The 26,833-nt window shown below is 34.9% G+C and overlaps 1 protein-coding gene across 5 annotated transcripts in view; it reads left to right on the top strand.

Annotated features, from left to right (window-relative positions):
- Positions 1-26,833, top strand: part of ARID4B (AT-rich interaction domain 4B) — a 137,736-nt gene that overhangs the window by 91,531 nt on the left and 19,372 nt on the right. For 4 of the 5 annotated variants that reach the window (XR_002125080.1, XM_019651823.1, XM_019651824.1 and 1 more), the window contains exons 12-18: positions 1,057-1,129; positions 3,078-3,172; positions 4,086-4,183; positions 5,127-5,370; positions 6,146-6,321; positions 10,618-10,869; positions 26,612-26,696. Coding sequence is in view for 4 of the 5 variants with exons in the window: in XM_019651823.1 (XP_019507368.1) it covers positions 1,057-1,129; positions 3,078-3,172; positions 4,086-4,183; positions 5,127-5,370; positions 6,146-6,321; positions 10,618-10,869; positions 26,612-26,696 (1,023 nt within the window). In the remaining variant the exon portion in view is untranslated. The remainder of the gene's footprint in view (positions 1-1,056; positions 1,130-3,077; positions 3,173-4,085; positions 4,184-5,126; positions 5,371-6,145; positions 6,322-10,617; positions 10,870-26,611; positions 26,697-26,833) is intronic. The other variant, XM_019651826.1, reaches the window with a different exon arrangement.

Below are 26,833 nucleotides of genomic sequence, written 5' to 3'. Positions count from 1 at the left end.
GTTTTTGTTTTTAACTTGCCTTCCTCTGCTCTGCCAGCTTTTAAAACAAAGGGGCAAATCTCATTAAAACAATGGCATTAGACACATGATTTTTAAAATTAAAATGACTTATTTAGACTGTAAGTTGGCAAGTATGCTCCTAACTTTTACTATTACAGATACATTTATCTCAGCCAGAGTAACTGTAAAGCCTTGGTGTATGTATATCTGGAATCGCTTTCTCTGCAGTTACTCCTATAGTGTTCTGTAAAGGCAAGTTCCATCTTAGTTTTCTCTCATTTGATTCAGCACCTAGCATAGTACCTACACTTACTGGTGCTCATTAAATGTTTGTTGAATGGATGACGGTCATTGAATTGACGAGTTTCTCAGTCTCACCTACTACCCTGCTCCTTGTAGTTTGCTTCAGGACCAGCTCCCTACTGCCCCAGCCTCTGGCCACAGCAGCAAGAAGCTAGTCCCTCCCTTGTTATTGATAAATCGGGGAACTCTTTTATTACTTGAAGATTTTCCTAAGTCTGAATCTTCAGGTATTGTAGATCAAGTTCGTTCCCCACATTACTGATTTTATAAGCTTTAAGTACTATACAGTGGGGTTCTATGTAAGGGAGGAGACTTGTAGTTACAGCTAATCGCACTCACACTTGTATAGTTCCTTGAGGAGCAATAATAGAGTCAATTTTGATGTTAAACCCTCACCCAATTGAATACAAGTGATAGTAGGTCTTCTTGAGCCTGAGACCCTGACTTAAAGAATCTGTCTCTTACATGGTAAGAAGTTCATGAACCATCTTGCTAGTTTCAGTTCTTACATGAGAATTTACAGTTGGGGTTGTCACTGTTGAGATACCTTTTTGGACATTTTCTTTTATAAAGTATAAAATGTCTAGACTTTTCCGGTTTTGAACAGCTTAGTATTAAGAAATAATTTTTATTTGTTAAAAAGCCTTTGAAATATTTTAGAATTAGTCTTTGCTATTGGTAGGAAATCTGTTCGCATTATTAAAATGCTTAGTTGAAGAAAATAATACTCTATTCTTCTGTGACTAAAATTAGGAAGAAATAGAACCATTTCCAGAAGAAAGGGAGAATTTTCTTCAGCAATTGTACAAATTTATGGAGGATAGAGGTGAGTATTTTTTCTTTAATTCATCATTAGTGTTGTTGGTATCAGATAGTTAATATTTTAAAAATAATAATTCTGTTCGTTAAGCTTCATGTCACTGAATGTCTTTTTGGTTGCCAATATCACCAAACCTAGCATAGTGTTTGTTACATAGGAAGTGGAAAGAGGAATTTGACCGCATTTTGATGGATATCATGGCCATACCTCCATAAATGCCTGTATTCTGTCCTGTCTATTCACTCACCCGTCTGTGGAACCCCGAAGAACTTTCTTTTTTTTTTAGCTGAGCCATCCTGCCACCTGTTGGCAATGGTTGGCAGCTCAGCTCGGGCCGGGAATCGAACTGGCGACACTGTTGCTCAGAGCTCACACTCTTGAGTGAGCTCTTAACCAACTGAGCCACTTGGCCGGCCCCCAAAGAACTCCTGTACTAGGGACCAGTAGCAGAATGGGATTATAGTGACATTGTATTTGCACCGACATAGATGCCTCTAGTAAAAGACCTCCTCCAAAATCAATTTGGTATGGCTGGGTGTGTGTGTGTGTGTGTGTGTGTGTGTGATTGAGAAGAGAAAGGAAACCACACACTAAGATGGGCCATAAGTCTTTTTTTTTTTTTTTTTAAGCTGAGCCATCCTGCCACCTGTTGGCAGCTCAGCGGCTGCTCAGCTCGGGCCGGGAATCAAACCGCTGTTGCTCAGAGCTCAAACTCTTGAGCGAGCTCTTAACCAACTGAGCCACTCGGCCGGCCCCTATAAGTCTTTTTATGACCCAGGCACATAGAACTAAGAAGAGAATTAACCCATCCATAGAGAGCCAGAATAAAAAGATGACAGAGTCTCAAGGTGAACCTTGGCTTAGCTTATTGAATTTGCCTAATGTTAAAGAAATGCAAGTTTTGGGGAAAAGAGAAATGAGTGCTAACCTTTCATTTATAGTAATGGACCTAGTCCTCCAGTAACAACTCTCTTGTTTATTTGCTGTTCAGAGTATGCTTTCTCCTTTTCCTGGGAAGATGCCAACAAGGGAAGGGAGTAGGGAGAGGCAGAAAGCTTTCTAGCTTGAAAAATGAATGAATAATGCTTGGAAATGCCACTATACTCTAGGAATTAATGGTTTTTAAATCACCATTTGTATTTCTTAATGAGTAGATTGGGCTGTTTGTGTTTTGTTCTCATAAACGATAGTGGCTGCTACAGTGTAATTATTTTTTATTCTTTAATATAAAATATCCTTGATTCCAGTGGTATTTCCTTGTATGAATAGAGGCTTGGCCTAAGAAGGTAGGCTATTTCTTAAGCTTTTGGATAACATAAATAAAAAAGTGAAGAAAATGAACAAAATCTAATATTAGAAAACAGTGATTAAATATGACTATACCAGTCATATATTTTGTGGAAAGGGCCGTGGGTTATGTATCTGTCCTATTATTTCCTCTACCACTTTCTAAAGGTTTCATAGTTTTAGTGTTCTTGCCCTACATTTTCCCATGTTAGAATGAAAAAGAAAACTGTAGATTTATTCTGGAATCACTTATAGTAGTGGTAAATTAGTAAAATACAAAGAAAGTATAAAAATAACTCACATTGTGCAGCAGTTGCCCATCAGTTATCCCAACACTTTCTTCAGTTCTACCAAACTGTTTCCCTGATTTTTAAAAATTTTGTTTTGTTGGTATTTTATTTTGCTTTTATTGGTATTTATTCTTATGTTCATCAACGGAGTGAAAGTGGCATGAAATTATATAAGGTTTCAAAAATCTGGCGTGAGAAAAAAATTTTTTAATGAAATTTTAACTAGTAGTAGTAGTCTGGCTTAAGATATCTTTAACAAGGGATATTTTTTCTCATATATATTTTAGACCTTATTTGATGATAATATTTACATCTTTTGAAATTTTAAATTAAAAAATATAGCATGGTTTTAATATATTTTGTGTTTGCCTTATCAGGCACACCAATAAACAAACGTCCTGTGCTTGGATATCGAAATTTGAATCTCTTTAAGCTATTCAGACTTGTACACCAACTTGGGGGATTTGATAATGTAAGTATTACATTCAAAAGTGAAACATGTTTTTCATGCAACATGTTTTCTCATCTAAACTTATCCATTAAAATTTTTAAAAATCTAAGAAGAAAAAGAAATGAAAAGTACAAGTTGGAAACAGAGCTAGCTTCCTCAGACCAAATTTAAATTTAAAGATTTCTAAAAATGAGCTTTCTGACTTGCTGTTAAGTTTGTCAAACTTTCGTAAACCACCTGTGTATGTATATCTGTCACAGCAAAACCATTAGGAAATTCTTTTTTTTTCTATGTTTCTTTTCCACTAGACTATAAAATCCTTGGGAGCAGGGATCTGTCTTAATATTCTTAGTTTCTTAAGAATATTATTAATTAATATTTTTAATTTCTTCCACTGCCCCTGATATATATCAAACATAATTTATGTATGTGTATGTATAAACATGCAGGAAATCTTTGTTGAACTGAAAAAATTATCTAAAAGTTGTCAGGATGTATGGTACTCATTCAATTAAGACTGTTAATGGGGAAAAACATTCCGTGGAATAAAATGCTTTAATAAGATCCATAGAACTGCTTTGATTTATTAGCTTGTAAGTTTTATGGAAAATGATACGTCATTTAAATTTTCTGTTTCGTCATTTCAAATTTTGATTTAGGTATCTGGCTTTTTTATTTACTATAGCAGGGTTTATTTAAAAGTCAAATGATCTAATATTTCAACATTTTTAAGTTTCTGAGATTTGTTAGAATACTAAAACTTCCTTTAAAATATTGTCGTAAACCAAATTTTTTATTTAGAATATGTTGAGATTGACATTTTTCATTCTTTTGAGACTAGAACCAATAAATATATATTTATATATACTATATCAAAATTTTATTATATTCCTACCTTTTAATTTGGGAGTTTTCATTTCACTTTGTCCATTAGATTGAAAGTGGAGCTGTTTGGAAGCAAGTCTACCAAGATCTTGGCATTCCTGTCTTAAATTCAGCTGCAGGATACAATGTTAAATGTGCTTATAAAAAGTAAGTCAGTGTACTTAATATAGCTATATTCAATATTTTATTTAGAGAGCAGGATGGAATTTATCACATAACAGGCTAATTATTTCTTTTAAGAAGAAATCAGAAATTTTTACTAATCACTCTATAATATAGCATTTTCTAGAGTGTATTCTATGAATACTCGATCAGTGAGATATCCTGTGAAGAAAGTTTTTGTGGCAAACTACATTTGAAAAGTACTGTGTAGAGGTTAAAATGCCAAAGTTTTAAAAATCAAAGAAACCCAAGTTTGAATCCTGGTTCTGCCAATTATTCGCTTTTGGTGCCTTTGGACCATTTATTTGTTCTCCTAAGCCTCAGTTTCCTCATTTGTAAAGTGGGATAATACTGTTTGCCTCATAGGGTTACTCTGATGATTAAATGAGATTTTCCATGTGCTAAGAGGGCCTAATGCCTGGCATATAAGAAGTCTCAACAAGGGGCGGCCGGTTGGCTCAGGTGGTTAGAGTGCAGGCTCATAACACCAGGGTTGCCTGTTCAATCCCCACATGGGCCACTGAGCTGCGCCCTCCACAAATAGATTGAAACAACTGCTTGACTTGGAGGTGATGGGTCCTGGGGAAACACACTGTTCCCCAATAAAATTTCTTAAAAAAAAAAAAAGAAGTCTCAACAAATAAGTACTATTACTAATACTTTTAATAGCTGCTATTGTTACAGTTACTGTATTTAACATTATGACTGTTCTTTCACTTTTAGCATAGTTTTTGTTAATGAATTTCTTTCTTTGAAAAATGTTTCTGTTTAGGTTAAAAAGATTCAGAAGAACTGAACTAGAATAAATTAAAATATTAATATGGCTCAATATCTCAGAACTTAAATGAACACAGTTTTTAAAAACCATAACTCTACAGTAATATTTTAAAAATGTTTTCCCAAATGTAATTTCTCTTCATGTTTCTAGATACTTATATGGTTTTGAGGAGTACTGTAGGTCGGCCAATATTGAATTTCAGATGGCATTGCCAGAGAAAGTTGTTAACAAGCCATGTAAGGAGTGTGAAAATGTAAAAGAAATGAAAGTTAAGGAAGAAAATGAACCAGAGATCAAAGAAATAAAGATTGAAGAGGAGGAGAAGATAATACCAAAAGAAGAAAAGCCTACTGAAGATGATGTTGAAAGAAAGGAAAATATTAAACCCTCTCTGGTAAATCAGATACGTCCTTTCCCTTCTTTGGTACATTTTCTATATCCTCCGTAAAGGTTTCATAGTTAATTTTTGTATAATTTTATACTTTATAATATAATAGTATAGTATAATAATTTGTGCATTTTCTTCAGTAAGTACTGTTTTTGTGTTTAAAATAGCTGTTCGCTATTTTTTTTTTTTAAAGATTTTTATTGGGGAATTGGGGGGATGGGAACAGTGCTGGGGAATTGGGGAAAGGGGAACAGACAAGTTGCTGTCGTTTTGTTCTTCAGTCTAGTTGTGGAGGACGTTGCTTCACTGGCCCAAGTTGGCACCATCATTGCACTCTTCCCGGGTGAGGCAGATCAGTCGCCGGCTTCTGGACGGCCGCTCACTGCGACTGCTGGCCGCTCACTGCGGCTGCTGGCCACACACGGTAGCCCATGGCAATGCACTGCCACAGGGACTGCAGCCCACGCCGTCGCCGGCGACTCATGGCAGCCCAGCTCCAGGTTGAGCTGTTGTTCAGCATCTTAGCTGTAGAGGGCAGTGTCACTGGCCCTCATATGTGGGATCCGAACCGGGGCCCTCTGGCATCCCAAGCGAGTTCTTAACCATCGCGCCACTCGGCCGGCCCACTGTTCGCTATTTTTGCCTAGTGTAGGAATGGCAGGAGTTTTCTTCGTAACTTTCTCAATGTTAGTATTGGTTAGTACCTCCTCTTGCTAATAATCATGGAATTAGGTTGACAGTTTCTACTTTTGTTGGTTTAGTTCCTCTGATCTTTTTCTAGGGAAGTAAAAAGAATTTATTAGAATCTATACCTACACAAACTGATCAGGAAAAAGAAGTGAACATGAAAAAAACAGAAGAAAATGAAAATCTGGAAGATAAAGATGACACGACAACTGGGGTAGATGAATCCCTCAGCATAAAGGTAGAAGCTGAAGAAGAAAAAGCAAAATCTGGGTAAGAAATTTGTTTTTGGTTAGATGCATTTTGGATGAATGAATTTTTGTAATTTGCTCTTTGTATGTGTGTGTATGTATGAATCTAAATTTGACAAAATATAGAATAATTGAATGATTTGCATTTATTACGTAAATAGTGTTTGCCTCCTTCAGAGACCCTGCTAATTCAAATTTGTAGCAAAAGATCATATTTTTTATTCATTCTTCTTGCTCTCATCATGGAAATTCATAAAATTTTGAGCCTGAGAAAAGTATTTCTTACTGCATTAAGCTTTGTTGAATAACCAGACAATCAAGACACATTTGGGAAGATGGCTTTCTCCAGTGTTTTGTAGATGGTATGTTGGCTGTAGATTTTGAGAGTTGTATTTATTTCTTAAGCAAAAAATAAAAATGGAAAAGTGCTAATAATTAGTTTTTAAAAGGCCAAAATTGTTATGTTGCATTTTATTTACTTGTTTTGGTCAGTTTGGAATTATTTAGTAATGTAATTTGTGCACTGCCAGTGGACCCCTGGATTTTATAGGTGATCTTTGGCATCTAATCTTATTCCTGAAGGTTTAAAAAGCCTAAACATCCCCATTGTTAGTGATCCATTTAAAGAAGCACAGCCAAATTTTTTTTTATCATTTCAGTAGTTTTCTGAAATTTGCTGACAGCATGAAGCCATGCAGGGTGGAGAAAAATACCCCATGCTTAGATGAATATCGTAAAAGGTGTTTGTTATATATCTGTGTGTACAAATTTTTATTTCAAGTACTCCTTCCTGCTATTGGAGATTATTTCATCTATTAAGCAACTTAGTAAGTATTCAGCTTTTGGCCTAAAATCTCTTGATCATTTTAGTGTTTTGAAGCCTTGGGCTCAGCATGCAGATAAACAAGGAAGAAAAAAAACTCGATTTAGATGAATACATTATAAGTGTTCACTATACTTGGTTAGAGTTCTTTGTGTGTAAATGTGTATTTGAAGTACTCCATGGTGCTACTGGAGAACTGTTTCAACTATTAAGAAACTTAGGATTCAGCTTTTTGCCTAAAAAAATCTGCAGATATTTCTGGAGCATCTACTGTGTGGAAGACACTCTGATAAGCCTATATTTTCTCTTTGTTACTAATAATTATCTTAATTTTTCAAATGGGTACTTTAAAAAGCTTATTTTATAGTATAAAATATATTTTGTAGGTTTATAAATTCATTTAATTCTTCAACTATATGGCTTTTTTACTTACTACAGATATCTATAAATGTATCCTACCACAAACTAAAATTACACTGCCTGGACTGCCCTAATTTAGTAGCTGTTCTTTAGAAGCATTTTGTGTTAGGAATGTCCAAAATTGATTTCTGAGTTTTATTAGATCAGTGCAAGAGAAAATTTTATAATTATAAAGAATTAGTATATAAGTTTTTGGGGTTTTTTAAAATTGGGTACTTGGGGGAGGGGAACAGTGTTGGGGAATTGGGGAGGTGGACTAGCCAAGTTGTTGTTCTTCAATCTTAGTTGTGGAGGGCGCCAGTCGCCATCTGGCTGCCCCTCTAAGCTCGTGGCCTCTAAGCTCAAGGTGCTGTGTTACAATCTTAGTTGTGGGTGGGCGTAGCCACCATCCCATGCAGGAGTTGAACCGGCAGCCTTATTGTTAAGAGCACACGCTCTATCCACTGAGCCATCCAGGTGGCAGTGCTTAGCTCAAGGTGCCGAGTTCAGTATTAGTTGTGGGCGGGTGTAGCCCACCATTGAACAGGCAATCTTGTTGTTACACCAGCTGAGCCACCTTGCCACCTGTTGGCAGCTCAGCAGCAGCTCAGCTCGGGCGTAGCGTCACTGGCCCATGTGGGAATCGAACCGGTGGCCCTGTTGCTCAGAGCTTGCTCTCTTAAGCTAACTCTTAACCAACTGAGCCACTCGGCTGGCCCAAATTGTAGCTTTTTTTTCTTCTTTTTTAAAAAATGTGTTTCATTGTAAGGAGTGTGGCATCAAACTGGGAAAATTTGATATTTCATTGGGAATTCAGATGAGAAATCCTTGCTTGGTACATTTGGTTTTCCAAAATACAGTTGTTTAAAAGATAACTGATAGAGACAGAGACAGTTATGTGTTCATCAACCTAATTTCTTCTTAATTTCTTTAATCTGTATGCTGGTTGCAATTTATACTTTCAGAGGCTATCTTTCTTGGCATTGTACGTCCTGCCTGGAATAGTCCATTTACCTATGATTTTGCCACTGAATTCTTAGAGAAAGGAGTAGAATATTTTCTTTGGCTGGTAACCAGTAACTGAGTTGCCTCTTCTTTATACTTCAGTATATTACTTATGTGACTTTCATTTGGTTTGGGTATGAAGTTGGTATTAAATGTCAAATTTTAATTTTTGATTGCTTTGATTTATTAATGCAGAGTATTAGGTTTTTATTCCAGATTAAACAAAGATTGTCCTGGCTACCACTTAAAGTAGGATTGTGTTTGCTGTTGTTGACATTTACCAGTTATGCGCGGTGCATTTTATAATGTAAGATACAGCTTAGAGTTTATTTTCATTTTTAAAAGATTTAGACTTTTAATTCTATATCTTGTCTCTTATATGATGATTCTGGGGTGCATGATAAATCTCTTACTGTGGTCACCACAGTACACTTCCTTTTCTCCCTGATATTTTAACTCTTTTAATTTTATATATGTATATTATATATATTTTTATACACCTAAAACATTTAAATTTGTTAATAATAGTATGTTATCCATAACACTCATAATTTCTTAGATATTTTAACTTTACTAATAATTATTTCATTATAGAAATGTAATGTATTTTCAATAAAAGTTCATATTTTTTATCTCAGATTACATCTGGTTTCATTTAGGTTTTAATTTTTAAGTACCTATTCATTTGACTGTAGTTGAGTCTTTAAAATAGGAATAATTCTTGAGAATCTTGTGGACTTGGTGATTTATTTCAGAGAAAATTGACACATTTGGTACTTTTGTGAACTCAGACTTAATTTCACAAGTCTATTATGTTTTCCTTCATCCTTCCTGCCTCAGTATGTAGAAGGAAAGTGGTAGGAGAATAAAAAAGCATTAAAGCCTGTTTGTATCACTATTTATAGATTATTTTTGTTGCCTATATAATTGCATAATTAGGAATGATAAAATATGTTATTGCTAAAAATGTTGCATATTAGAATATAAAACTGAAATTATCAGTGGAGGGAGGCTTTTTATATAAATATTATTTCTATTAACTTGTAAAGCTTAATTACTTAGCTGTTAAAGTTTAATTACTTAGCTGTCCTGTGGTTCTGTTTTATGATGTTTAGTCATTTGTCAGCTGTAAAGTGATGGATTCTTTTTGAGAGAAAACTGTTGTAATAAATATTGACATAACTGAAGAGCATATACAAACGTAACTAAATATAGTTGAGAATTTTGTACTAAAGGTTTTTTTATTCTAGTGCTTAAAAAGATTTATAATTTGAGATTTTCTCCAACTTGTTTAATACAGACTTGTGCCTAATATAAAGTGAATCGAATGTTTGATTATAGAAAACACATGATATTGAGAAGATCAGAATGTTTACAAGTGCTGCTTCTGAGTGGTTTAATTTTTAGTTTCATTTGGAACTTTAAAGTTGAGAGAATTGGTAGAGAAGAGTTTCAGTAAATACGTGGTCAAGAAAGCAGAAATTGTGGTGACGTTTAGAAGATTAGAAAGAAAAAAAACTTAAATGTGATATTAATGTGAAGTTAGTTGAATATTCCTGTGAAAGGTAAAATAATAGTTTAGTAAAATACTTGAAAATTTGGTTGGAGTACCTTTTAAAGTTATTTAAGACTAATTGTTGACTAGTAAAAATTTTTTTCTTTAAACATCCTGAGGCTGGAAATATTTAAATGAAAAACAATTTTTAGTCAAAAAATGGTTGCAAGGTGTAATGATTTTTGTTTTTGTCAACTGAGATGTAAAACGCTTTCATAATAAAATATGAGAATTGTTACAGTCGATCGTACTAGTTTCTTGCTGTTCATCACAACTTCTGTTCTTCTGACTGTTGGAGATTTTCTTTTAATGCACTTATTTTTCAGTGTTCATTTTCTCTAAGTGTATCTTCCTGTAACCATGGTCGTCTTATACAGTTTTAGTTTTTAATATTAAACTGAAAATCAGATTTTCATACACATGGAATCTGCTGTACCCGGAACAATCACAGCCACAATTTTTATCAGTTTATGTGGTTTGGAACTGAAAAGCTATGAAGTGTCTTTTATTAACTGCAATTTTTTAAACCTTTCAAGAGATGAAACGAATAAAGAGGAAGATGAAGATGATGAAGAAGCAGAAGAGGATGAGGAGGAGGAAGAAGAGGATGAAGATGATGATGACAACAATGAGGAAGAGGAGTTTGAATGCTATCCACCAGGCATGAAAGTCCAAGTGCGGTATGGACGAGGGAAAAATCAAAAAATGTATGAAGCTAGTATTAAAGATTCTGATGTCGAAGGTGGAGAGGTCCTTTACTTGGTGCATTACTGCGGATGGAATGTGAGGTAACTTGAGTTTTAGCTAGTGATTGCTACCTACAAACACTTATAAAATAATTTCCTATTTAAAAATTTAACGAATTATAGGCTTATTAGTATTTTAATTGAGGTCATAGCACCATATTAAAAATACATAGTTTTTAGCATGTAAATGCCTCGCTTAGTGACTTTCTACCTACTGTTTTCAATACTTAGAAGGTATCTATAGCGTTTAGAAAACTGAAGTCTACACAGTTACATTTTTTTTATATTATACATGTAGATTAATGGAAGCAACATTATTAGGGAAACAATACAAAAATCTCTTAAAAAGGTGAAAGATTTGAGCTTCTTGATGTCTGTAAGCTAATTATCAGACTTCTTGCTGTCTTGCATTTTCAACTACCTTGCCGTAGTAACCTCTTCTTTGTAATATGAAGTCTTCATGTTCCTTTCCTTGAGTAGGCAGGGATTTTAAAGTTCAGATTTCTTAAGAAGCTTTAGCTATTTCAAGAAGGCCTTACCTCCTGTTTCACAGCACTTGCATTACAGCCTTTTTCAGAAGCCTCCAAAATTTATTTATATGTTTGAAACACTGTGGTTGCAATGTAAGCAAGTCAGTTTGACTAGAATAGAGTGCACTGTCTGGCTTCTCCTTACCTACAGAACTGAAAGGCAAAACTGAGGTTTGGTTTTAGGTTGTGCTCAATGACTGAAGTTTTTTTCCTACACAAGTTTCCTTTGGTTTATCCAGAGAAATTTCATATTTGAATTTTATCCAGAGTTTGTAAGTCAGTTTTAGGGTTTGATCATTTAGATGTCTTTTACGAAAAATTTAATTCATTTCGTAATGTTTGACATTATATTTGAAATATAGCCTATGATAGAGTTGTAGCCCTTGAAAAGTTAAACATAGAAGTTTTAAGTGGTGGTTTCATGGTGTGTCTAGTCTAGTGTCTTCAGGATGAATACAGTTCTCATACTTTCCATTTAAATTGTATTCTGTGGTTTGGGAAGTTACTAAGAAAACATCATTGCAGATTCTCTTTCTTAAAATAATATTCTTTTAAAAGTGCATTTTGTGTTGTCCTGTCGCAGCAATAGGACGCTCTAGAATCATGTCTAATCTGATTTCCTTTCTTATTTTGAGAAAAGTACAATTTTGATCCATTCTGAAGCTTTGAAGAAAATAGCAACTTAAGTGATAAGGAAATATTCAGGAGTTTTGTTTGTGACTTGTTCTTTACTTTTTTTAACCAACAAGATTAACGAAGTTTTGACTTTCAAGAATACCTATCATCAGTGTTATCCTGAAACAAGCTTTTCCAGATATCACTTCAACATCGTGTGTAATTTATCTTTTTGGCTTTTGGCTCTTGTGCTGTCTCTATGGTGTATGATTTTTCTTACCTGAAGGGCTGGCTATTGATCATGTTCAAAGGAAGATACTTGAAATGTCACCTATAGCTACTGTGAGACTATTTTGCCCAGCCTTTGATATTTAATCATTTTAATCCTACTAAATGAGCTTAATAAATATAAATGTAGAGGAAGTTCCATTTTTGCCTAGGATGTAAATGTAAATGTTGAATATGTTAGTTTAAAATTAGGAAAAAAATTAATCAGCAAAAATTAATAAGTAATGTCCGCAAGATAGATGAGCCACATCATCTTTTACCCTCTCCTTTCAGTTATTCTCTCCTAGTGATTTTGCTAGTTTATATAAGAAGGCAGTTTTCCTAGTAGCCTTTATAAAATGCTTTAAATTCTGTGATGAATGGATAGAATTTAGGCACTGTCTAATTTTCACTATAATCAAAGCTTGATTACTTTATATTAATTGTTTCATTAAACAGAAGAGGCTTAGTATGTATAAGAATTGAGACATTCGTAAAATTATTCTGCAGTTAAAACTTTGTGTTTGTCAAGAAAAGATTGACTACAGGAAAGAGTATCCTATTATAGGTGCACTTGGATTTTAGAGGGTAGAAAGAACGTCTAGTATTTTAGGTTTGAAATTGATAGGGGTTGGGTAGGGTAAGGGAAGATTTTAAATTGAGGCATTCACATTTTTAATAATATAGAAAGGAAAACGAGGCTTAGTTCAACAAGACATGCTTGTGTCACTGAGAAGGATGCCATCTACTCCTGACAGCTCAAGCATTTGGTATGAACATTGAAAAGAAGAAAACTTATCATCTTGGTGAAGACGGATAGGGTGGATCTCTCCAGCATCATAGAGAAAACAACTGTACTTCCTTCAGTAGATTAAGCAGTTAATTTTTTTACAGTCAACATAACAGCATTCCTCTTTCTGTCTGCAATAATAACCAGAGTCCTATTGGCGAATAAGCGATCATTTGTGATTTTTGCTGGCCTGAAGCTAATCTAATGAGGACTGCAGCAAAGCCTCATCAGCTCTATAAGTATTTTCTTCTTATTTTGGAAAATTCAGCTTGATCTCTGAATTTACATTTCAGAGATGTGAAATTAGAAATGAAGATTTATGCATGAAGGTTCATGAAAATAGTTTTATCTTCAGTTTCAGCCATTCATTACAATAGCAATTTAGGATATTTTATGTGGAGCTATTTATGTGAGTTTTGTTTGATCTGAAACATTTTCTAGCAAACGAATTTTTCTTAAAATATCTTAGTTTAAAAAAACACTGTTTTTATTGTAATTTCTACATTATTTCTTTTTTCTAAAAAGTGCTGTATAAACCTTTACATTAATATAATTTTTATTTATGCCCCTATTTCACAACTGAAAAATGTTAATTTTTGTTAAACAAAGGACACTATTTGGACCAATTTGTTTTTTATGATGAGAAAGTAAAAAGACATTTTTACATGCTTACATTAATTTTACTGGAAATAGCCAGAACTCTGGATCCTAAAGCATATAATAACTTATAAATGGTATAATACTGTTATAGAATACTGTTTCAGATATGGTGACTATGTATAAAACTATTATCCAAAACTATAGAATTTACCAGGTCGCCACATGCTTGGAGTAAGTCATTGCTTTTTAATATTTTTAAACTCTTCTAAAAATAGCATTCAATCTAGAAAAATGGGAAAATATATAAAAGTAGAAAGATAAGATTACTGTTAAGATTGTACTATGCTCTCCTTTAGTCTTTTAAAAAGTACATGTCCAAACATTTTTTTAAATTATAGTCATACTTCAGTAATTTTTAATAGTAGTCTCTCATATTTGTTTTCATTTATCTTAGTGATATTAATATTTTATAGAAGTTTTTAGTGTCATTAGCTAATTGATTCTTTTCACCCTCAAGTTGCTAAATCCATCTAAATGCCATCAACGTGGGAGTAATTTTTGAAAGTAAGGTTACACTTCAAAATTTACCTGCCATAAACCCCGTTACGTGTGTTGGATTTTTCATTGTTCATAACAACTATCCTTTTCAGTAATAAAACTAAGTGCATTGGAACTATCTACTACTTGGCATGGGAATCAAAATACATCAGTATTTTATTATAGATTGATGCTAATTTATTTTTCTTCATTCAATTCCAGTTTGGCTTTTCATAATCAAGATTTTAGATTTTCTTTTTATGTTGGGGATCACCAACTGCATTAAAGGATACCTTAAGTAAAAGAAAAAAAGATACTAAAATTTAACTGTAAAACTCTTAAATAACAACAGTTCTATTCTATATTACAAGTTACAGAAAATGGAAAATAAGATAAATTATACTTAAATGTATTATTTGAAAAAAATTGTATTTAATTTAAAAAATATCTTATTTCTGTAAGCAAATTGGCTCTCCTTTGAGGAAATGGGGGGGACTAGTAAAAGACTGACAAACAAATGAGTTCAATCCCACTTTTTGTGAACATTCATTGACTTTTTATGAAACATTTAAATTCATAACTGTGAACCTCAAGTGGGCACTGTATGTTCTTCCATTTACTCTCCTACTTTCTTGGAGACTTTCATACTGTTTTTTTTAAGGGAGTGTTTCTTTAAATTATTTTATTGCGATATAATTGACTTACAACATTATATTAGTTTCAGGTGTACAACATAATGATATGATATATGTAGGTATTGTGAAATGATCACCACAGTAAGTCTAGTTAATATCCATTACCATACATGGTTACAGAAAACTTTTTCTCATGCTGTTCTTACCTCGTCAAATCCCCAGCATCTCTTCCTCATCACTGCTCAGCTGGTGACCTTGCTTCTTAAACTCATTAAAAAATTGAAATGAGAAGGGAAACACTTTCACTACATACCTCATTACCTGCATCTGCTGCCACATCTCGCCTTCTCATCTTCAGCCATAGGTGACTAAGCATGCTGTTGTCTAAAGCCAGTCTCCTAGTTGCCATACCTTCTTGCCTAGGTCAGAGACTTGAGCCCAGAAATTCTCTCCCTTTTTCTCTCTATCATCAGATTCTTGCTGTGTTCTCAGTCATTCCCATCCACTTAGAGACCTGCCATTATTTTGCCCATCTCAAAGAAAACTCACTTGAGTTTTCTGCCATGTCTTTGCTCCATTACCATCTGGCAAAACTATTCGAGTTATCTACTTCTCTAAACCAGTTTCTCTTTTGTTTTTGTGTAAACCCACTCCAATAAGGCTTTTGCCCCCACCACGCTTCCAAAAACATCAGCATGACCCCACCTAGCTGAATTCCATCCTTATTTCTTGACCTCTTGTTACTTTGTCGGATCAGTGGCACTTGACACACCTGATCGCTCCTTCTGTGGTACTTTTACTTGGGTTCCAGCTGCTGCAGCTGAAACTGTTTCTCTTGTTTTATTTCCTTTTTCTTCCTTTCTAAAAATTAAGATACCACTCCTCAATTATCCTATCATTTGTTTCTCTTTTTTGTATGTTTTCTCCCTTCTCATTATTCCCTTCTATGCTTCTGAAATTCATTTTAACTTCTTTTTACATTCTATTATTATTTTTCGAGTTCTAATTTGAGTCACTTTTCAGATACTGAATTTTTCTACATAATTTTTTTTTGGAGCCAAAGAGATTTGACCTCCTGGATAGCTTCAGCCTAGGACTGTAATTTTTTTTCTCAATGTTCAAGCTTTCTATATCACAACCACATTACGTCACACTATGAAAGTGCATTTAATTTTAAAACATGGGGAAAAAATTTTCAATTTCATATTCATTCCATTAATATCCCTTACCGCATCTAGAATAGTATATGCCTGGCATGTGATAACTAGTAAACAAATACTGAATTAAATTGGACTTCCTGGCAACAAAATAGGAGTAGAGCAGAAGTTAAAATCCAAATAAAAAGGACTGGATTATAAAAGCCATACCTGTAGAATATAGAGACTATTGGATTCTGACAGATGTGGCCTGGCTCTCACTGGAGCCTCTTCCATTCTTTTGTGTATGGTAACTGTTTTAATTTTCTGGGGAATGTCACACAAAGGCTATACCATTTTACATTCTTACCAGCAATGTATTAGGGTTCCAATTTCTGCATATCCTTGCTAACGTTTGTTATTTTATATTTCAAAAAATATTTATTATAACTAACCTAGTAAGTGTCTTATTGAGCATCTTTTCATGTACTTATTGGTCATTTGTGTAGCTCCTTTGGAGAAATGTTTGAATATTCAAGGCCTTTGCCCATTTTTGAATTGGTTGGTTTTTTTGTTGTCAAGTTGTAGGAATTCTTCATATATTCTCTATTAACCCTTATCAGATATAAGATTTGCAAATATTGGGTTGTCGGAAAAGTCATGACACATTTTTGCAACAAAAAAACAGAAAAAATGTGTCATGACTTTTCCGACAACCCAATATTTCCTCCCATTCTGCAAACCCACAGAATTGTCTTTTTGCTCACTTGATAGTACCTTTTGATGGATAAAGTTTTTAATTTTAATAAAGTCCAATTTATTTTTTGTGCTTTTGGTGTTTTATCCTAAAAAATATTGCCAAATCCAATGTTATGAAAATTTTTCTGTTTTTTTCCTAAGAATTTTATAGTTTTAGCTGTAATATTTAAGTTTTTGATCCATTTTGAGTTAGTTTTTATATATGATTATGGTAGCCAGTTCTTTTTTTTTCCCCCAAGATTTTTTATTGGGGAATTGGGGGAGGGAACAGCATTGGGGAATAGGGGAAGGGGAACAGACAAGTTGCTGTCCTTTTTGTTCTTCAGTCTAGTTGTGGAGGACGTCGCTTCACTGGCCCATGTTAGTATTATCATTGTGCTCTTCCCAGGTGAGGCAGTCACTCGCCAGCCATTGGATAGCTGCTCACAGCAGCCCAGCACTAGGTCAAGCTGTTGTTCACCATCTTAGCTGTAGAGGGTGCAGCGTCACTGGCCCTCATGTGGAATCCGAACTGGGGCCCTCCTTCTCAGAGCTGGCGTCCCAAGCCAACTCCTAACCAACGCGCCACTCAGCGGCCCAGTCATTTCTTTCTTATGACCTCTTTGGGTCATATACAGAGCCCATCTCCTAATTGGCAGCCAAAATGGGATTGAGAATGAGAGACTACTCATATGCTTTGAAGTAATTGTTCTGGTAATGGTAGAAAGAAAAACAAGCCAATCTAGGAAATTGCTTTATTTCTAGAGTGTGGCGTTAAAGGACTATACGTGAAGACCATTTGAGAATGGTTTCCCAGTAAATGTCTGTAAACTTGTTTTAAGGGGTGAAAGGGGACTTTGCCCTTATGCTTTTCACCTAAGCCTTCCTACCCCTTTTCAGGCCCCTCCTCCTGTGTGCCATTCTTCTACTCTTGACACCTCACTGTTGTCTTCTCCAAAATCACCTCCACAAACCCTTCTGTCAGTCTTTTAGCGTATTCACTTACGTTCATGATATAAAGCATATTAAAATTAAAAAGTATAGTAATCAAAAGGCTGTGTGTTCCTGCTCATGTGAAAAATTCTTTTGCATCATACAAATATTTTGTATCAGATAGTCATACATGTAGAGAAATTTAAAGCAAAGCTTAAAAGCAGTGAATAAGGTGAATATAAAAAGAATTTTTACTTAAAAAAATGACTTTTGAGTTGACTGTTTTTTCAGTACAAGTGAAAATAAACATTTTCTTTGTGAAAAAAGATGAATAATTCAGGTATCTTTGCACTCAACTGGACTTAACTTCCTTTGTATATTCAACTTAAGAGTATTTACTAAACTGGACCTTTCCATTTAGTAGTCTTTGTAGATTGGCAGGTACATTTAATGTAAAAGATAAACTTGGACTTGTTCCATTTGGTGGTTTTGTAGTTTGGCAGGTACCTTCAGTGTATTTGTCTAAATTTGCAGAAATAGTAATCCCCTAAATTTACCAATTATTAATTAACTTTTGGGATACTTTTAAAAGTCAATATCTAAGTTACAAAATACAGTGAGTGCCACAGTTGCTAACCATTTGCAGTAGTCTTTATAAATAAAGCCTTACAACAGTGCTCTGTGATGTGCTCTTAACACTACATATTACCTCAGCCCAAAGACATATACCTTTGTTTCATTTTACAGAGTGAATTTCTCTAGGAAAACCGATTGATATAATTACTATACCATTCTTTGGGGGATGGCTGTATCAAATCTTAAATATGATTATGCTATAATATTCATGTTTCTATCATTCTTTTATTTTCTTTATTGTGATGACCACCATTCCTGTGTCTTTGATATGGATTTAAGTGTTAATATGAGGTGGAAATATGAAATGTTAATATGTTAGTAACATTACAATGATAGTGTTTCAGTAATGCAATACTTTTTGTTTTGTTATATCTTAAGTACATGACTCCAAGCATTAAATTGTGTTCAGTGGGTCTTTTCATAAATTAGGCTTTAGATTTTTTCTCAGATTAGAAATATGTTTAAATTGAGATATTATATAAAATTCAGCAAGTAGGTAAATATTGATAAAATTGCTTATAAAGTTTATAATTAATAACTAGTGCTGCTTTTCATCATGACTTGGTCCTTTTTCCTATTACAATGTCATACATTTTTTCTATGGTACCTTAACTCTCCTTGCTTATATAGCCTAAATTTTCACTTTAGATATGAGGATTTTAAAAGTTAAGTTTATGGCATACATTAACTTTTTTGTGTATAGGTCAGGAAGATATAAAATATGTTGTTCAGCAATTTTTTTTTTTTTTAAGATTTTTATTGGGGAATTGGGGGAAGGGGAACAGACAAGTTGCTGTTGTTTTGTTCTTCAGTCTAGTTGTGGAGGACGTTGCTTCACTGGCCCAAGTTGGCACCGTCATTGCGCTCTTCCTGGGTGAGGCAGATCAGTCGTCGGCTTCTGGACAGCCGCTCATGGCTGGCTGCTGGCTACACACAGTAGCCCATGGCAACGCACTGCAGCAGGGGCTGCAGCATACGCCGTCGCTGGCTGCTCACGGCAGCCCAGCTCCAGGTTGAGCTGTTGTTCAGCCTCTTAGCTGTAGAGGGCAGTGTCACTGGCCCTCATATGTGGGATCCGAACCGGGGCCCTCTGGCGTCCCAAGCTAGTTCTTAACCATCGCGCCACTCGGCCAGCCCTTTTCAACAATTATTAAATGAGTCTATCCATCACAGAAAACAAAATACAAATGATTTTAATATTTTACTTAAATTGATGGTTGATTATTAGAGTTTATCTTTTTAATCTGTATCATATTTCAAATAGTGAGTTTTTAAGCATTATGTCAGTTTGGTTTTGCTTATGGTATTATTTTAAAAATACTGTTATTCTACATGTAATTAGGTTTTTTTTTAAATCTCTAAGATTAGTGTGTTTTGGGTATATATTATATATGCTGATAATATTTCTTTGGAAGTGGTTTAGTTGGGTTTAAGAAGAACCAAAATCTGAATTGATATGGGGACAGTACCATTTTAGTATCTTATATCTGGTTGACTAACATTCCTTTCCATTTTTGTTATTGCTAAATGATTTCTTAGATGATTTGCCAACACATCCACACAAAAATTATAAAGCTTTCTTTTGGAACTTTGTATTTCTCTGGTGAGAGCAAGTATGCTATGGTCTCTGAATGGTTGCTTCTAGCTTTGTGTAAATATTTTAATTCAACACATTTTAAAAATTCAGACATTTATGTGACTTCTTCTTTCAGAAGGTTCAGAAGGTTTGTATTGTTCCTTTTGTAATTACTGTTTAGTATTGTCTTTGTTTAATTGTAAGCTCCTTGAGATGGAGCTGTGCCGCATTCACTGCTGAATACCAGTGTCCAGCGCAGAGCCTATCACATACTGGTACCCAAGATGAGTTTATCGGGTGAATTAGCCCTTGTACATACTTTTAGTCTTGGAGTTTCACAGAATCTTTCATTTCAGGGACCTTCTGGTGCAGCTCCTTCAATTTATGTAGGTCAAGGAACAAACCTTTGGAAGTTATGTAGGTCAAGAAACAGACCTTTGGAAGTTATGTAGGTCAAGAAACAGACCTTTGGAAGTTAAATAAGTCAGGCATCATTAGCGGAATGTTAGATGAGCTCAATAGATGTATTCTCAGATAAGTCATGTATATGCTTTGAAAGTATTTTCCTTAGTACTTTAGTTAAATATCAGATAAGATACAAGACTAGATTCTATGCATTAATTACAATGAATTTATTGATAACTGAATGGTAAAAGTATGGTCTAATCACTAAAAGACTTAGTCTTAATTTTCTTACCTAATATTTGTTTTTAATATTTATTTCAATATTTGTCTTTCTTTGTTTTTCACTATTTGTTTTTAAATGAATTTAGTAATCCTCTTTTCCTGGCAAACTATATTTCCTTTTATTACAAGAGGCCAGTTACTCTCTTCTGATCATAATTTCTAAACCTGAAGTCCAGTTAAAGGCAGGATAGTTTATATCAATAATCCAAACACCTGATTTTCCTCAGACATTATCATGAAACTATTCCTTGGATCTCAAAATCGCAAGTCATTTTGTTCATACCACTTCGTTTAAATTTCCCTCCCAGTTCTCAAGCTACATTCTCATAAAGCATGATAGCTGACAGAAACAGGCCTGCTATCCTTGAAGAGGAATCTAGGCATTTAACAAGCAGTCTCTCTGAAGACCTGTTGTCCTAAATAGCTGTTATGTCATGTTCTTCCCACGCAGTAGAGAGACCACATCAAAACGTGCACTCTAATGTCTTGATTTCCTCTGTGGCACTTACAACAGAGTCAGGAATATTGGAGAGCCCTATGCAGGGATGCCTGTTACAGCTGAGGGAAGGACAAGCATGCGCATGTACGTGGGGATGCGTGAGAAAAGGACTGGAAGCATTATACAACCAAAAATTTGTACCTGACTTAGTAATTAAGATTCTTGCATTCTTTTTTTTTTTTTAACATTGCAGATTGATATATATATATATTTTTAAAGGTTTTTATTAGGGAATTGGGGAAAGGAAACAGCGTTGGGGAATCAGGGAAGGGGAACAGACAAGTTGCTGTCCTTTTGTTCTTCAGTCTAGTTGTGGAGGACATTGCTTCACTGGCCCATGTTGGTATTATCATTGCCCTCTTCCCAGGTAAGGCAGGCACTCGCTGGCCACTGGATGGCAGCTCACACCGGCTGACAGCCGCTCACCTGACTGCCAGCCACTCACAGTAGCTCACAGCAGGGGCTGCAGCCTATGCTGTTGCCGGCGAACTCATGGCAGCCCAGCTCCAGGTTGAGCTGTTGTTCACTATCATAGCTGTGGAGGGCGCAGCGTCACTGGCCCTCATGTGGGATCTGAACTGGGGCCCTTCTGCTCAGAGCTGGCGTCCCAAGCCAACTCTTAACCAACGCGCTACACGGTTGGCCCATGCATTCTTTAAGAATGTATTTTGAGGGATTAATGGAGTTGTTGTTTGATCTGGTACCCCAAGGAGAAATTGAGAAAAATGTTATCGTCTTCTATTTCTTAGCTGAAATGTTCTGCTCCTTGTTACTTCCCAGTAATTTCAATTTTTATGATATTCATGATATTTGAATTTGAGCTAAATTTTTTTTTCTATCTTCGTTGACTACTTTCTGATCTATTATGCCTAAAGTAAATATAGTCTGTAGTCTCTTTAATATACATTAACTACTGTATAAAAAGTCTAACTTTATATAAAATAAACAGGATCAACTGCAGCTTTTTCTTGTAGTTCTGAACTATGTTCCCTTCATTCAAGTCTTTACTGCTGATATTTCACAGGGAATCAGAGATCTTGACCCATTAATATTGCTTCCATTATTTAAATTAAATGGCACTAATAACATCAAAATTAAATTGACCTAGGTTTTATATAATTTAGTGTCTGTAGGAAATGTTAATTTTTTTGGCAGCAGTTTTTTTCCCCACATGAATTTATTTCTTTACTTTCTGTTCTTTGAAAGCATTCTGTAAAGAAAATAGAACCGTTGAGTAACACTCTAATGAATAATTACATAAAGGGACAGAACATTTCCTATTTTTAAAATACAATGTCACTTATAGCTAGTGGTTTTTTTTTCTGATCATCTTTTTTTTCCTCATAAGATTAATCAGGCAACCAAAGTGCTAATTAGAACTTTATTAAGTTTTGAAATATTTGTTAATATTTATATCAGTGATCATAACCTCTATTTGGTAAGGGCATTTGTAGTTAAAAAAGCTCCCTTAACCGAAATTCTCACACATTGTTTTCACCCATTCTTCCTCATCATGGGTTGGTTCATACTGTGCATTTTTTTTTAAGATTTTTTTTTATTTTTATTGGGGAATTGGGGGATGAGGAACAGACAAGTTGCTGTCCTTTTTTCTTCTTTAGTCTAGTTGTGGAGGACGTTGCTTCACTGGCCCAAGTTGGCACCATCATTGAGCTCTTCCCAGGGGAGGCAGATCAGTCGCCGGCTTTCTGGATGGCCACTCCCAGCGGCTGCTGGCCGCTTACGCTGGCTGCTGGCTACACACGGTAGCCCATGGCAACCCACTGCAGCAGGGGCTCCAGCCTACGCCGTCGCTGGCCACTCACAGCAGCCCAGCTCCAGGTTGAACTGTTGTTCAGCATCTTTAGCTGTAGAGGGCAGTGTCACTGGCCCTCATATGTGGTATCCGAACCGGGGCCCTCTGACGTCCCAAGTCAGCTCTTAACCATCGTGCCACTAGGCCGGCCCCATACACTGCATTTTTAATGCTTTTCAGTTGCTGGTCTGTTGCTCTTCTGTGTGCTTACGCTGAATAGAACCTGGCAGGCCCTCTACCATCTTTCTGATGTTACACGTTTTTAACAGACAGTTCATTTCCCTTTCTTCACTAACTCGCCACATTGTGCTTTTTGACAAGCCTGTAGCTTACAAGGTCAATTTGTTTTCACGGTTTGAGTTTCTCAGTCTGTGAAATAAATTGATAGATTTTTAAGACATGCTCTAGTTCCAGAAGCTATTAATTATAATAACAATAACAATATTGTGTTACTGCATTTTATAAAACGAGCATAAATTTGACTGAGGAAAGAAAAAATCCAAAAGAATAGTGTCAGAACACGGGAATGCCTGAACAAACAAAAAACATTGGGAAAGTATGGAATAGAAAGAGGCAAATAATAGTCATAATATTAGCTAATATTTATAGAGCCATAAGTTACCATGTAATTACTCCAATAGGAAACATACCTAAAGAATTTTCCAGGGAATCTCCTCAAACCATAAAGAATATTTTATAATTTTAAAACAAAATTGTTATCCAGGATATAAGAGCTAGTGTTTGATTACTACTATTCAGATGTTTTAGAAGTGTATGTACAATAGTTTGCTTCATCAAATTCCAGAATTTTTCTTTTTTGTTTCCTGCCTGGTCCAACACTCTTTCCACATCGAAATTCACTATTTAAGTTCTGATAACCAATCCTCTCATACCATTTTTACTTTATAAATGGGTGGAGGAGAAAATTACTACTAACAAGAGGAAAATTCTGAGACGTCTGAAATTACAGCAGGAAGAGACAGGAGAGGCTAATCAGTTAATAGCTATGGTCAAAACCAACAAAAGACTGCCTGTATCCCTGCATATGTGTTGAAAGTTTGAATTAACTTCCAGTTGGCTGTTTCCCCAATTATCTAGAGAATAGCGGAATAGCTGACCACCAGGCGTCACCACGCATGAACTTTCTGGGCTGTTGTCCACAACCAATCCAAAAGGCAGCAAATGCTTCTTTCTTACAGGCTATGCACCTATCCCAAAACTAGCCTCACTTCATCTTGTCCCACCTCCTTTATCTACAGCCAATAGAAACTCTTTCAAAACAACTTACATCTTTCTTCTCCAAACTCACTGTATAAAAGAGCCCCGTCAGCCCCAGGATGGTGGACATGCTGTCTTCTCCATCCAGCCCTGCTGCTGGTGGTTTAGTCTGCATGCCCCAGGACCTGGTCCTTTTTGTGGTTAACTTATGGCTGAATAAACCCTTGCTTTCAGAAAAGCTTTTGGCCTCAAAGGTTATTGTTTAACATTACCATATAGCATCTGTACACTGCTGAAGCTTAGGCAGCGAGCATCAGCTCATAGCATTCCCAGTAGTCATTATTTTATTTAGGTATATGTTCCTTCTACCTTGTTCCTAAAAGAATTTAAGCAGCATACATTATCTCTGAGTCATGCAGAATTCTTCTCTACCACAGTGAACATTTTAACTATGGAGGCAGTTAACTATTTTTTGCTTGTTTTATGTGTTTTGGTGCTTTATGTAAAATATACAAACATACAATATCATGGTGGTAGTCTTAAATTGAAAGCTACTGTTTTACCCCTAATTTGAAATATAATTCATGTTAAAAACCCAAGTTGAATTACGTAGTATTCTTATTGGTAGTAAATGTATCTGGTATTATAAAACTAACTACATAACAAGGTAAAAAACTTTTGTATCTTTGTTTAACTTAACATTGGTGTTATACGTAACCATCATGAACTATCTTCAGTTTATTTCATAAGAAAATAGAAAGCTTGGGTTTTTTTTTCTTTCCTTGAATTAATTTCTTTTTTTATTTTTTATTTTTTATCTTTTATTATGAAATACACATTTTTTAGAATTAGTTTCAGCTGTACAACACAGTGCAATAGTTATACTTTTTACCCCTTGAAGTGACAACCCCTCTCCCCCAATCCACTGCCCCACTTCCCCCCAATATCATACATATCTATTACAAATCCCTTGTGTTTTGTTTTCTTTTAAACAAAGTACGTAGCATTGATTTCCATAAGTGCAACTTCTAGAAGTTCACATTCAACTTTGCAGAGGTTGGAAATATTTTCTGTTTACTCTCCACCTTCACCCCAGTTTTGGAAAGAAATAAATTGCTTTCTTCTCAAGCATAATGCAATTTTCAGTATTAATGGGAAAATTAAAAGTACTGCAGATACATAGGTAGGTGCTACTGCGTCAGTATAAATACTGAAAGGAGTGTGTTTAATAGAAGAATAATATTTGCTGCAAAACTTTCAAAGTACCTATCATATATTTGATCCTCAAAAAGCCATATGTGATATGCACTCTTATTTTTTTTTGTTTTTTTGTTTTTTTAAATGCACTCATATACAGAATAAACTTAAGTCTGATATTGAGAATGACCTGACTAGGGCCACATAACTAGTTAGCAGGAATTATATAAAAGACTTTCCTAGAATTCATTCCATTCCTTCCCCGTTCTCTCAGTGATCATTGTGGCCTCAACAGCTCCTAGCAGATACAAACATACCCACAGTGGGGTTGAGCACAGAACTTTCCCTGCAGCCAGTGGCTGCAACACCAGTGTAACTGCCTGGGACTTGTTACAGATACCTTCTAGGCCTACTCTAGAGCAGGAATATAATTTATTAGGTAATGACCCAAGTCATTTGCTCCTGACTAAGGGCCTTTATTACTTCATTTAGTGCCTCTAATAATGAGGACATTTAATTCAAAAGCTCATTTTCAGTTGTTCATGTTCTGGAGTTAAAAATGTCAGTAATTTTTCTATTTTCCACAATGAATGTATATAACTTGAACATAAAACGAGGTTAATTTGTTTCTAATGTTTCTTCTTTCTAGCTGAGTTTTTACAAAAATAAACTATAATTCTGTTTTGCTTTAAAGAAATAGTTTTATTGCAGTTAGTAGTAATTTGCACCCTGTAAAATCATGTAGACTATCAGCATTGAGTGTCAGGGCCATCACAGCTGTTGATTCTTGGCTGTCTGTACATGTAGGAAGCATCTCCGAATACTGAAAAACTTGGCAGAGTAATGCTTTCCTAGTATTTTATGAGAAGATATTTTTTCTAGGTGATTTTGCATTGTCCATAAGTATTTTAGTATTATAATTCTATTTCTATAGTATTATTATACTATGCTCTTGAATCACTGTCATTTAAAACTGGAGCATATTATCTTAACTTGCTATGTGTCTAGAAAAAAAAATGCTTACCTGTTGCTTAAGAGCAAAGTAAATTTTAAAATGTATAGGAAATATTGTGAGTTCTCTTAATAGTTACTGTACAGATTTGGTTTCTCTTTGGTGTAGCAGAATAAGGAGTGCTAGTCTAGGAGTCAAGACATCTTGCTTTCTAGCTGACATTATGTCCCTGAGCAAGTCACTTGACCCCTGTTTTTGGGCCTTGGTAGCTTTAGCATCAAACCAGGAAGTTGCACTAAATGACCTCCAGGGTACTTTCCAGCTCTGAAATGTTATGATTCTGTATTTGAGTTTTCTCTTAAATTGGCATAGTTACTTCTGTGGTGTGTGTTTTGCATATTTATATTAATTTCCTTTAATTGTAGATATGATGAATGGATTAAAGCAGATAAAATAGTGAGACCTGCTGATAAAAATGTGCCAAAGATAAAACATCGGAAGAAAATAAAGGTAAGTGCTTATTTTGCTATACATCACAGCTCTTAATTAAGGAACTTGTACTCCAAAATGATGCATTGTGGGTGTGCATTTAGTGTTAGTAGAGTTGGAACTACTCTCTTGAAATAGTAAATTTATCAAAAGCTAGA

The sequence above is a fragment of the Hipposideros armiger genome, unplaced genomic scaffold (genome assembly GCF_001890085.2).
Source record: "Hipposideros armiger isolate ML-2016 unplaced genomic scaffold, ASM189008v1 scaffold_167, whole genome shotgun sequence".
Taxonomy (NCBI): Eukaryota; Metazoa; Chordata; class Mammalia; order Chiroptera; family Hipposideridae; genus Hipposideros; species Hipposideros armiger.
The sequence above is the reverse complement of the archived record's forward strand: the minus strand, read 5'-3'. Positions and strand labels throughout refer to the sequence as shown.